At 61.6% G+C, this 12,732-nt stretch overlaps 1 protein-coding gene across 3 annotated transcripts; it reads left to right on the plus strand.

Annotated features, from left to right (window-relative positions):
* Window positions 1–1,286: 1,286 nt before the first annotated feature.
* ARID5A (AT-rich interaction domain 5A) lies at window positions 1,287–11,826 on the plus strand. 3 transcript variants are annotated; one of them, XM_064175656.1, is made up of 7 exons: window positions 1,288–1,382; window positions 5,328–5,412; window positions 7,972–8,128; window positions 9,032–9,084; window positions 9,774–9,871; window positions 9,955–10,102; window positions 10,415–11,826. In XM_064175656.1, the coding sequence occupies exons 2-7, from the start codon at window positions 5,350–5,352 to the stop codon at window positions 11,603–11,605; spliced, it is 1,710 nt and encodes a 569-aa protein (XP_064031726.1). In that variant the 5' UTR covers window positions 1,288–1,382; window positions 5,328–5,349; the 3' UTR covers window positions 11,606–11,826. The 3 variants fall into 3 exon arrangements, with proteins under 3 accessions (XP_064031728.1, XP_064031726.1, XP_064031727.1); XM_064175657.1 differs by lacking the exon at window positions 1,288–1,382 and adding an exon at window positions 4,897–4,913; XM_064175658.1 differs by lacking the exons at window positions 9,032–9,084; window positions 9,955–10,102 and having other exon boundaries at window positions 1,287–1,382.
* The last annotated feature ends 906 nt before the right edge of the window (window positions 11,827–12,732 follow it).

Raw genomic sequence — 12,732 nt, forward strand, 5'->3', positions numbered from 1 at the left:
GGAGGGTTGTTGAGCACCCATGGGTGGGGCAGAGCACACAGAGTTGGGTGTTAAGGACCCCTGGGGGGGAGTTCTGACGTTAGGTACCCATGGTCGAGGGGTTGTGGAGCTCAGCAGCTGGGGGGGGGAGGCAGAGGACTGATGGGTGGGAGTTGAGCACCCATAGGTGATCATGCTGGGATGGAGGAGCCCACGGGCTGTGGGGTTAAACACCCCCTGTTTGGGGGCTGAGCACACGTGGGTGGGTTTGAGGACCCACTGGTAGGGGTGCTGGGTGCTGAGCATCCATGGGTGAGCATTCAGGAGCTGAGCATCCACGGGTGGGGGTTCTGAGGGCTGAGCACCCATAGGTGGGGAGCTAATAAGCACCCACGGGTGAGCATTCAGGGGCTGAGCATCCACGGGTGGGGTTTCTGGGGGCTGAGCACCCATGGGTGAGCATTCAGGGGCTGAGCATCCACAGGGTGAGAGTTGTGGAGCTGAGGACCCATGGGTAGGGGTTCTGGGGGGCTGAGCACCCATGGGTGGGGGTTGTGGAGCTGAGGATTTACGGGTGGGGTTTCTGGGGGTTGAGCACCCATGAGGTGGGGATGGAGCACCCATGGGTGCTCTCCACCACATCCCACTCCAACCCCTCCACTTCCAAGTGGTTTTGGTCCCGTGGGACTGGAATCTGGTCCTAGGGTGGGCTTTGGGGAGGGAGGGGGGCAGATTTTTGGGGTGCTGCTCTAGGTTTGAGTGAGGAGTGTGGGGGTTAAGCACCTCTGGGTGCTGCTCTTCAGCACATCCCAGTCCCACTCCAACTGTCCCCTGCTTCTAAGTGGCTTCAGTTCTGTGGGTCTGGGATGCCCAAACTGGGGGCAAAGTGGTACCCAGCACCCAAACGATGCTGAGTGGGCAAAGCGGGGGGAAATTTGGGGGGGGGGAGTTTTGCAGTCCCTCTTTGCCCACCTCGGACGGGCACCAGCACCCCACAAAGACCCCACGATGATTACCACCCCCTGGCTGTGTCCCCAGCATTCCCCCCCCCCAACCCCAGCAGGAGCAGAACAGGACCTTGAGTGGACCCTGGTGGTGATGGTGTGGAAAGTCCATCAGAGTCATTCAGGCTAAGAGGGGGGGGGGGGGGGGAGGGAGAACCCCCAAAAGTTCCCCCCCCCCCCCCTTCCAGTTCCGGTAAGGAAGGAGTCAGTGTCAGAACAACCCCCCCCGAGCAACGCCGCTTCCCCGGGGGGGGGGGGGGGGGTGGGGGGGAAATGAGTCATCCTCAGCCCAGCGGCACCGGTAACACCAGCAAAAAAACACCCAACCCCCCCAGCCCCCCCCCCGGCCCATAGAGCTCTTCCTCCCCAGGAGCTGCTCAGCCTCCAACTCCTAAACTGGTGAGTACTGGGCCGGGGGTGGGTTGGGTTTTTATGGGGGGGGTGGATGAGGGGAGGGGGTCTTGGGGATGGGGAGTTGATGGAGGGGGGGTGTGGGGGTGTGGGTTTGGGGGGGGTCCCATCATCAGCCACGTGTCGTGGAAGCGCTGGCTTGGGGAAGATGAGGACTCTAAGCAGCACCCAAACACCTCCCTGCGCGCAGCTCTTAGCTCCTCATCCTCCTCCCTCCCCAAACCTCCAGGGATGAAGACTCCACCCGCAGTGTCACCCCCCCCCCAAACCCCTGCCCCCCACCCCCCCATCCCGCTGCCGAGCACAGAACTGGGCACAGAAACCTCCCTACAGGAGTGGCAGCGGCGGAGAAAAGCCGAGGAAGGAAGCGGGGGGGGGAGGAGGGGAGGAAGGCTCCAACCCTAAATGCGACCCCCACGACCACCCCACCCCAACTCCCAAGGCCACCCAGACCCTCCCCCCCCCCGGATGGGTGCCCTCACCCCGCGCTGGGTGACGTCAAGAGGTCCTTGCTGCGCCGGGCGATGACTTCAAGCAGTTACTCACCCACTGGGCACCGTCACAGGCTGGCACCGAGCCCAGGCTGGCATCGTGCCCAGGCTATTCCTGGCCGTGACGCTGCGGTGACATCGTTGGGGTGGTTTGGGGGGGGGGGGGGGATGGAGGTTTGGGGACCGGAATGGTATAAACTGGGCGGGATTGGGTCAGAGTGGGGGCTGGGAACAGACCCCCCCCGCAGGGCTTCTGCCAGGGCGCTCAGGCTGCTGCCCGGGTGGCCAAGTGCCACCTCCTGCCAGCGAGCCCCCGCTAATTAGCGGCCACCAATGCCACCGAACCGCCGCTAATTAGCGGCCACCAATGCCACCGAACCGCCGCTAATTAGCTGTCACCAATGCCACCGAACCCCCGCTAATTAGCTGTCACCAATGCCACCGAACCCCTGCTAATTAGCTGTCACCAATGCCACCGAACCCCCACTAATTAGCGGTCACCAATGCCACCGAACCCCCACTAATTAGCGGTCACCAATGCCACCGAACCCCCACTAATTAGCGGTCACCAATGCCACCGAACCCCCACTAATTAGCTGTCACCAATGCCACCGAACCCCTGCTAATTAGCTGTCACCAATGCCACCGAACCCCCACTAATTAGCTGTCACCAATGCCACCGAACCCCCACTAATTAGCGGTCACCAATGCCACCGAACCCCCACTAATTAGCTGTCACCAATGCCACCGAACCCCCACTAATTAGCGGTCACCAATGCCACCGAACCCCCACTAATTAGCGGCCACCAATGCCACCGAGCCCCCACTAATTAGCGGTCACCAATGCCACCGAACCCCCGCTAATTAGCTGTCACCAATGCCACCGAACCCCCACTAATTAGCGGCCACCAATGCCACCGAACCGCCGCTAATTAGCGGCCACCAATGCCACCGAACCGCCGCTAATTAGCGGCCACCAATGCCACCGAGCCCCCGTTAATTAGCGGCCACCAATGCCACCAAACCCCCATTAATTAGCGGCCACCAATGCCACCAAACCCCGCTAATTAGCGGCCACCAATGCCACCGAGCCCCTGCTAATTAGCGGCCACCAATGCCACCAAACCCCGCTAATTAGCGGCCACCAATGCCACCAAACCCCGCTAATTAGCGGCCACCAATGCCACCAAAACCCCGCTAATTAGCGGCCACCAATGCCACCAAACCCCGCTAATTAGCGGCCACCAATGCCACCAAACCCCGCTAATTAGCGGCCACCAATGCCACCAAAACCCCGCTAATTAGCGGCCACCACAGCTACCAATCCCCCCGCTAATTAGCAGCCATCCCGTGCGACCAAGCCCCCGTTAATTAGCAACCACCACTGCCACCAACCCCCCGTTAATTAAGGGCGAAGTGCTTAATGAGAGCCGCAGCAGCCCCAGGGGTGCCCTTGGCCCTGGCACCGTTCGGCCCCTCCCAGGCCAGGGCTTCAGCCCCACCTTGGCCTCATTTCTGCCCCGACCCTCCCCAACATCGTCCCAACCATGTGCCCACCCTGGCACACCCTTCGAGATGCCTCCTTTCACCCATGCAGACCTCAATGCCCACCCATGTGCCCCCTTAATCCCATATGGACCCCTATGCCAACCCTTGCACATCCATGTGCCCACCCTGGCACACCCATTTAGCCCCTCAAGTGCCCCCTTACTCACACGCACACCCCCATGCCCACCCAGGTGCCCATCCAGATGCCCTCTTACCCCCATACACACCCCCATGCCCACCCAGGTGCCCTCTTACCCCCACGCACACCCCCATGCCCACCCAGGTGCCCTCTTACCCCCACGCACACCCCCATGCCCACCCTGGCACACCCATTTAGACCCTCAAGTGCCCCCTTACCCCCATGCAGACTCCCACACCCAACTAGGTGTCCTCTTACCCCCCACGCACACCCCCATGCCCACCCAGGTGGCCACCCAGGTGCCCTTTTACCCCCATGCCCACCCAGGTGCGCTCTTACCCCCACGCACACCCCATACACACCCCCATGCCCACCCAGGTGCCCACCCAGACGCCCTCTTACCCCATGCCCACACAGGTGCCCACTCAGGTGCCCTCTTACCCCCACGCACACCCTATACACACCCCCCATGCCCACCCAGGTGCCCTCTCACCCCCATGCCCACCTCTATGCCCACCCAGGTGCCCACCCAGGTGCCCTCTTACCCCCACGCACACCCCATACACACCCCCATGGCCACCCCGGTGCCCACCCAGGTGCCCTCTTACCCCCATGCCCACCCCCATGCCCACCCCGGTGCCCTCTCACCCCCATGCACACCCCCATGCCCACCCAGGTGCCCACCCAGGTGCCCTCTTACCCCCACGCACACCCCATACACACCCCCATGCCTACCCAGGTGCCCACCCAGGTGCCCTCTTACCCCCACGCACACCCTATACACACCCCCCATGCCCACCCAGGTGCCCTCTTACCCCCATGCCCACCTCTATGCCCACCCAGGTGCCCTCTCACCCCCACACACACCCCCATGCCCACCCAGGTGCCCACCCAGGTGCCCTCTTACCCCCACGCACACCCCATACACACCCCCATGCCCACCCCCATGCCCACCCAGGTGCCCTCTCACCCCCACGCACACCCCATACACACCCCCATGCCCACCCCCATGCCCACCCAGGTGCCCTCTTACCCCCACGCACACCCCATACACACCCCCATGCCCACCCAGGTGCCCACCCAGGTGCCCTCTTACCCCCACGCACACCCCATACACACCCCCATGCCCACCCCCATGCCCACCCCCACCATGCCCTCGCCACCCTCCCGCGCGCACACTTCCGCCCCTCCCCTCCCGCCCAATAGCAACAAAGGGGCGTGGCTTACCCAACCAATCACAACGCGCCGTGGGCGTGGCTTCCCCTCTGCCCCACCCTCCCCGCAGCAGTCACATGGCGAGGGGGGAGCCGAGCGCGGCGCAACCCAGGAGCTGCTTTCGCGGTGGGGGGGGGGGTAAAGATGGGGTGGGGACCCCCCCTTAAATACCGCTCGGGGAGGGGTTGGGGGGGGTGCGAAGGGTGGGGGTAGAGCTCCCCCCCACCCCCCCAAGCCCTTTCCTCAGTTTCCCCACTCGAGCAGCTCCTTTTAGATCGAGTTTTGCACCCCGGAACGGGCAGCGTGGGGGAGGTTTTGGGGGGGGGGGGGGAGTCGGAGGGTTAAATTTGGGGGGGGGGGCACTTATAGGGAAGAATTTTGGGGGCACAGCGGTACCCACCAGGCACCAAAATCGGCCGTGGGCCGATTTTGGTGCCTGGTGGGTATCGCTGTGCCCCCCCCCGCCCCCAAAAACGCTTTAATATGGGGGGGGCCCCCCAAAATTTAGAGGTGTTTGACCCCCTCCCTGTTTTATTTCAGCTCCAAGACCCCCCCCAAAAAAATGAAGGAGGAGGCTTCACCCCCTATGGACAAGCAACCAGACCCCCAAGACCCCCCTGTTGCTGTGAGTGCCTTGGGGGGGGCTGTTTTTTGGGGACCCCCCCCACTTTTAAAGGGTGGTAAAGTGAGGCTGGGGGAGGTCTGGGGGGGGAGGTTTGAAGCCAGTCAGTTTTAAGGGGGGGAAAGTGATGCTGGGGGTGGGGGGGAAGAGGGAATTGAGCCCAAATAGGTTAGGTTTAGGGGGGGAGTGGGGGTGGAAGTGGGGGGGGTGAGGTGCTGGGTATTAATTAATCAGCTTATTAATTGGGTGGCTTCTAATTGGCTTCCTAATAACGATTAGTAATTAATGGTTTGATTATTAGGTTTTTCCTCTTGATTGGGGGGGGGGGGGGGGAAAGGTTGGAAGTTGCCTCTCAGCACCCCCCAAAATGTGGGGTTTAGCCTTAATTCTTTGCCTAATAACCTGTTGGCTTCTAGGTCCTAATAATTAGTCCCTAATAATCTTATTATGTCCTAATAATTAGTCCCTAATAACCTAATTATGTCCTAATAATGATTAGAAATGAATAAGTTGATTCATTTCCCTCTTGAAGGAGGGGGAAAGGTTGGAAGTTGCCACTCAGCACCCCCCAAAATGTGGATTTTAGCCTTAATTCTTTACCTAATGTCTTAGTCTCTAATTAGATCCTAATAATTACTCCTTAATAACATAATTATGATTAGAAATCATGAAGTTGATTAATTTACCTCTTGATGGAGGGGGGAAAGGTTGGAAATTGCCTCTCAGCACCCCCCAAAATGTGGGGTTTAGCCTTAATTCTTTACCTAATAAACCTGTTGGCTTCTAGGTCCTAATAATTAGTCCCTAATAATCTAATTATGTCTTATTAGTTAGTCCCTAATAACCTAATTATGTCCTAATAATGATTAGAAATTAATAAGTTGATTCTTTTCCCTCTTGATGGAGGGGGAAAGGTTGGAAGTTGCCACTCAGCACCCCCCAAAATGTGGATTTTAGCCTTAATTCTTTACCTAATAAACCTCTCGGTCCCTAATTAGGTCCTAATAATTAGTCCCTAATCACTTAATAACGATTAAACATTAATAAGCTGATTCTTTTCCCTCTTGATGGAGGGGGAAAGGTTGGAATTTGCCTCTCAGCACCTCCCCAAAATGTGGGGTTTAGCCTTAATTCTTTACCTAATAATGTCTTGGTCTCTAATAAGGTCCTAATAATTAGTCCTTAATCATCTCATTATGTCCTAATAATTATTAGGAATTAATAAGCTGATTCTTTTCCCTCTTGATGGAGGGGGAAAGGTTGGAATCTGCCTCTCAGCAGCCTCCTCAACCCCTTCCCCCCCAAGAAAAGAAAGCAAAAAGGAAGTTGGTTTCTATTTTTGGGGGGGGTGGGAATTAATTAAGGCTAATAATTAGCTAATGAAGGCCATTTCCCATGTCTTTTGGAGCAGCTGCTTTAGCCCAAAAATAGCAACAAGTTTTCTAACTCCGGAAAAATGAGGAACAAACAAAAAAAGAACCAAGCCAGGGAATTATTTTTAGCTGCAGAAGGCAGAGGAGGGAGGGAGGGAGATGGGGGAGGGAGAGGGGCAGGAGGAGGAGGAGGGAGAAGGTCGAGGAGGGAGGAAGGGGGAAGAGAGGGTCGGGGTTTGTCTGGGGGGAGGTCGGGAAGGGGTTGGGAGTTTGAGTTGCTGCTCCCCGTGGGGTTTCCTGGAAGCTGCTCCTGAGTTTCTCCGCAGCCTTAAGAAGCTTTGAGCCACTTTGGCTGCCGGCCCAGGGCTGGCTGCGGCTGCTGGGCTGAGAGGGGGCTGAGGGCTGGCGGCTGGAGAGGGAGGGAGGAAGGGAAGGGATGAAGAGGAGGGAGGGAAGGAAGGGAAGGAGAGGAGGGAGGGAAGGGAAGGGGAAGGGAAGAAAGGGAAGGGAAGGGAGGGAAGGAGAGGAGGGAGGGAAAGGAAGGAGGGGAGGGAAGGGAAAGGAAGGGAAGGGAGGGAAGGGAAAGGAAGGGAGGGGGGAGGGAAGGGAAAGGAAGGGAAGGGAAAGGAAGGGAAGGGAGGGAAGGAAGGAAGGGAGGGGGGAGGGAAGGGAAGGGAAGGAAGGGAGGGAAGGGAAAGAAGGAGGGGAGGGAGGAGGGGAGGGAGGAGGGGAGGGAGGAGGGGAGGTGAGGGGAGGGAGGAGGGGAGGGAAAGAGGGAGGAGGGGAGGGAGGAGGGGAGGGAAGGGAGGAGGGGAGGGAAGGGAGGAGGGGAGGGAAGGGAGGAGAGGAGGGGAGGGAAGGGAGGAGAGGAGGGGAGGGAAGGGAGGAGAGGAGGGGAGGGAAGGGAGGAGGGGAGGGAAGGGAGGAGGGGAGGGAAGGGAGGAGAGGAGGGGAGGGAAGGGAGGAGAGGAGGGGAGGGAAGGGAGGAGAGGAGGGGAGGGAAGGGAGGAGAGGAGGGGAGGGAAGGGGAGGGGAGGGAAGGGAAGGGAGAAGGGGAGGGAAGGAGGGAAGGGAAGGCAGGAGGGGGAGGAGGGCTGGGGAGGTGAGGAGGGAAGCAATGGCAGGAGGGGAAGGTGCTGTGTGTTTGCTGCTCTGCCTCAGTTTCGGTTTCTTCTCCCATCCCTTGCAGGACTCCCAGGATGAGTCCCAGCAGGAGAAGGCTCTGGGAGAAGCTCTGAGCAGTGGGGAGAAGGAGGAGGAGGAGGCCTTCCTGGTCAGCCTCTACCAGTTCATGAAGGACAGGCAGACGCCCATCGAGCGCATCCCGCACCTGGGCTTCAAGCAGAGTAGGTCCTGGAGCGCTGCCAGAGCCGCTGCTGGCACTGCCCAGCGCCACCCCCTGGCCCTCACACTCCCTGACCCTCCTGTCCTCCTGCCCCCCACATCTCACCCTCACACCCCCCTGACCCTACTATCCCCCTGCCCCCCACATCTCACCCTCACCCCCTGACCTTCCTATCCCCCTGCCCCCCACATCTCACCCTCACCCCCTGACCCTCCTATCCCACTGCCCCCCACATCTCACCCTCACACCCCCCCTGACCTTCCTATCCCCCTGCCCCCCACATCTCACCCTCACCCCCTGACCTTCCTATCCCACTGCCCCCCACATCTCACCCTCACACCCCCTGACCTTCCTATCCCCCTGCCCCCCACATCTCACCCTCACCCCCTGACCTTCCTATCCCCCTGCCCCCCACATCTCACCCTCACACCCCCTGACCTTCCTATCCCCCTGCCCCCCACATCTCACCCTCACCCCCTGACCTTCCTATCCCCCTGCCCCCCACATCTCACCCTCACACCCCCTGACCCTCCTATCCCCCTGCCCCCCACATCTCACCCTCACACCCCCTGACCCTCCTATCCCACTGCCCCCCACATCTCACCCTCCTGTCCCCCACATCTCACCCTCCTGTCCCCCACATCTCACCCTCCTGTCCCCCACATCTCACCCTCACACCTCCTGACCCTCCTGTCCCCCTGACCCTCATGCCCCACTGCAGCCCTCATGTGCCCTTGACCCCCAGGTCCCTCTCACTCTGGTGTCCATCCTGACCCTCATCTCCACCTGACCCTTGTGTCCCCCTGACCCTTCTGTCCCCTTGCAGCCCCCCAATCCCGCTGCCCCCCCCAGCCCTCCTCCTGCCCCCTGCCCCCCCTGACCTTAGGCATCTCCTTGTTTCCAGTTAACCTCTGGAAGATCTACAAAGCAGTAGAGAAATTGGGAGCCTATGAGCTGGTAAGGGAGAGCCTCTGGGTGCTAGGATGGCACCAAGGTGCCAGGATGACCTCTGGGTGCTGGGGTAGCTCCTGGGTGCTGAGATCTTCCTTGGGTGGCCTCTGGATGCCAGAATGGTCACCTAGGTGCTGGGGTGTCCCCTGGGTGCCAGGATGGCTCCTAGGTGCTGGGATGTTCCTTGAGTGTGCCAGGGTGGCTCCTGGATGCCAGGATGTTTCCCTGGGTACCAGGGTGGCTCCTGAGGGCCAGGATCCTTTCCTGGGTGCTGGGATGTCAGCTGGGTACCAAGATAGCTCCAGGGTGCTGAGAACTTACTTGGGTGGCCTCTGAATGCCAGAGTGTTCAGCTGGGTGCCAGGATGGCTCCCGAGGGGCAGGATCCTTTCCTGAGTGCCAGGATGGCTCCCGAGGGGCAGGATCCTTTCCTAGGTGCCAGGCTGGCTCCCGGGTGCCAGGATCCTTTCCTGTGTGCCAGGCTGGCTCCCAGGTGCCAGGATCCATTCCTAGGTGCCAGGAAGGCTCCCGGATGCCAGGATTCTTTCTTGGGTGCCAGGCTGGCTCCCATGGGGCAGGATCCTTTCCTAGGTGCCAGGAAGGCTCCCGGGTGCCAGGATCCTTTCCTGGGTGCCAGGCTGGCTCCTGAAGGCCAGGCTGGCTCCCGGGTGCCAGGCTGTGGCTCTGCCCCCGCAGGTGACAGGCAGGCGGCTCTGGAAGCACGTCTACGACGAGCTGGGGGGCAGCCCTGGCAGCACCAGCGCTGCCACCTGCACCCGGCGGCACTACGAGAGGTAGGGCCCGAGCCAGGGGGTCCCTCTGCCTGCCTCAGTTTCCCCCTCCCGCATCTGACTGCCCTGCCCCCCCCCCCCCCCAGGCTGGTCCTCCCGTACGTGCGGCACCTCAAGGGGGAGGAGGACAAACCCCTGCCCCCCAGCAAGCCCCGCAAGCAGCCCAGGGGCACCAGGGGCACGCAGCCGGGCGAGAGGAGCAGGAGGGCCAAGAAGGAGAAGGGCCAGGAGCAGGTGTGTGGGCATCGACCCCTCCCCCCCCCCCCAGCAGCCTCCAGCCCCCGCAGCAGCCCCCTGGGGGTGGGGAGCTGGGAGGGATGCGGCTGAGCTGGGAGCTGCTGGAGGAGTCGTCCCCCTGGAGGGGTTCAGGGCAGCTGGGGCCGCGCTTCGGTGGCCCCTGGGGGTGCTGGACTGGCACAGCTCGGAGGGCTCTGCGGGGGGCAGAGAGGGCAGCCAGAGGTGGGGCTGGAGGGGGACCCAGGAACGGGGCAGAGCTTCGGTATCTATCCCCCTCCTCCCCCCCTCCAAACCTCCTTCTGCTTGCAGAAGCCTCCAGACAAGCCGAAGGCAGAGGATGCCAAGGATGTGCCCGAGCAGGGCCAGGTGGCAGAGGGATGCTCCAGCCCGGTGGTGGCGGTGCCAAGCCCCAGCCCCTCAGGGGGGTGTCCCAGCCCCTGCAGGCCCCACACTGAGCCCTACAAGCGCCTCTTCTCCAGCTTCTACTCCAAGGGCAACCATCCCATCATGTCTCCTCTGGCCAAGAAGAAGCTGCTGGCCCAGGTGAGCAAGGCCGAGGCCTTGCACTGCCACAAACGCCACTGCCCCGAGGGCCAGCGGGCACCGAGCCAGCCTGGGCACAGCCTCCGGCCCCCCGCGGGCCCACCCCTCCGGCAGCAGCAGAGCCCAGAGCCAGCTGGAGCTCAGGACCCAGCTCCAGGCAGTGGGAGCGAGGTGGGAGCCAGCCCTGGGGGCAGAGACAGCCAAGGCTGCCCGCGGGCAGAGGATGGGCACCCAGCCCCTGCCACCTTCACCGGCTGCTTCCACACCTGCCACAGCCAGGGGCTGCAGCTTGGGGGCTGCCAACCCCCCTGGGGGCACCGCTCCAGCCTGAAGGAGTTTTTGGCCCCAGCCGAGGAGCCCCAAGAGCTGAGGAGCAGAGCAGGGCAGCAGTGGCATGGGCACAGCCAGCGAGTGGCTGCCAGAGGCTGCTGGGTGACCCCTGGGGCCGTGCCAAGGGGCAAGCGTGGCTGGGAGGAGGAGGAGGAAGAGGAGGAGGATGAGGATGATGATGAGGAGGAGGAGGAGGAGGAGATGGTGTTTGGCCCCAGTGCCATCTCCCCCTTGCTGGCAGGCAGGGACACGGGCAGTGGGGGCCTGGCCAAGCCCAGGGCAGTGGTGCCCAGCGCCGGGCACAGCCCAGCAGGGTACACAGGGGTGATGCTGCGCTTCCCGCTCACCTTTGGCAACCCCCTGGAGCACCTCAAGAGCCAGGGGGTGCCTGTGCCAGCAGCCCTCTCTGCCAACCCCTTCATCATCCCTGCTTTCCCCAGCCCTTTGGTCACCACCTCCACGCAGCCCCCCGAGCTCTGCCAGCCCCTGGCGAGCGGCCCCGGGCACTACCCAGCGTCCTACGAGGGCTCCCTGCGGCACCGCCTCTACCCGGCAGCAGCGTGGCACAGCCCTGCCAGCTCCAGCTCCTCACCTCTGCCAGCCTTCCACCACCCTGCCAAGCTGTAGATGCCATCCTGCTCTGGAGCAGCCGGTGGAGAAGGGAGCTGGAGGGCAGAGCAGAGAGGTTGAGGTGGTGCTGGAGCTGGCACCGCTTGAGGGAGCAGGAGGAGCCAACTTGGACCTCTCCTGGTTCTAGAGCGGTTTGTACCCACCAGGGGCATGCTGGTGCCAGAGCCTGGGGGCCTCTCCATGTCATATCCATATCCATAAAGGAAAAGGGAGCCAAAGGAGGTGCTGCAGGTTTGTGTTTTGCTGGGGGAGCCCTGGCACAGCTGAGCCCACAGCTGGTCCATGCCAGGCTGCTGTGCCCAGGATGCACCAGAGCTCCACAGGTGCACAGCACAGAAGCTACAGACCTTGAGCTCATGGAGTCCAACCAGAACCTCACAGCCACCTGGGCACCACCCAGCATGGCCCTCAGCACCACAGCTCTGAAACCCCTCCAGGCATGGGGACTCCACCACTGCCCCTGGGCAGCCTGGCACAGGCCTGGGCAACCCTTAAGGGGCAGAAACTGCTCCTCATGGCCAAACTCAACCTGCCCTGGCACAACCCTTGCAGTGAAGAAGTTTCTTCTGGAGACCAACAGGAACCTGGCACAATCTGAGGCCATTTCCTCTCCTCCTCTCCCCTTGTTGCTTGGCACAAGAACCCCAAACCCCCACCTGGCTGCAGCCTCCTGGCAGGCAGCTGTAGAGACCCAGAAGGTCTCTCCTCAGCCTCCTCCCCAGGTGGAACAATTCCCTCAGCTGCTGAGCAGCCCCAGAGGGCATCTGAGCAGTGCTAAAGGAGCTGTGGGGGGCAAGAGGCTGGGGCCAGGCTCTGCTGAGTGGTGCCCAGTGCCAGGCCAAGGGGCACAGAGTGGACCGCAGGAGGTTGCATGTGAAGAGGAGGAGGAGGAAGTTGTTTGTTGTGAGGGTACTGAGGCCTGGAGCAGGCTGCCCAGAGAGGCTGTGGAGCTTCCTTGTGTGCAGAGCTGCCAACCCCTCCTGGGCACTGTGCTGCTGGGCAAGCTGCTGGGGGTGCCCTGCTGGAGCAGGGGGGGCTTGGCCTGGGCTGCTCTCCAGAGCTCCCTTCCCACCCCTCACCATTCAAGGTCTGGCCTCACCTTGCCCAGCCAACTCCTGTAGAGC

The sequence above is a fragment of the Pogoniulus pusillus genome, chromosome 42 (genome assembly GCF_015220805.1).
Source record: "Pogoniulus pusillus isolate bPogPus1 chromosome 42, bPogPus1.pri, whole genome shotgun sequence".
NCBI lineage: Eukaryota > Metazoa > Chordata > Aves > Piciformes > Lybiidae > Pogoniulus > Pogoniulus pusillus.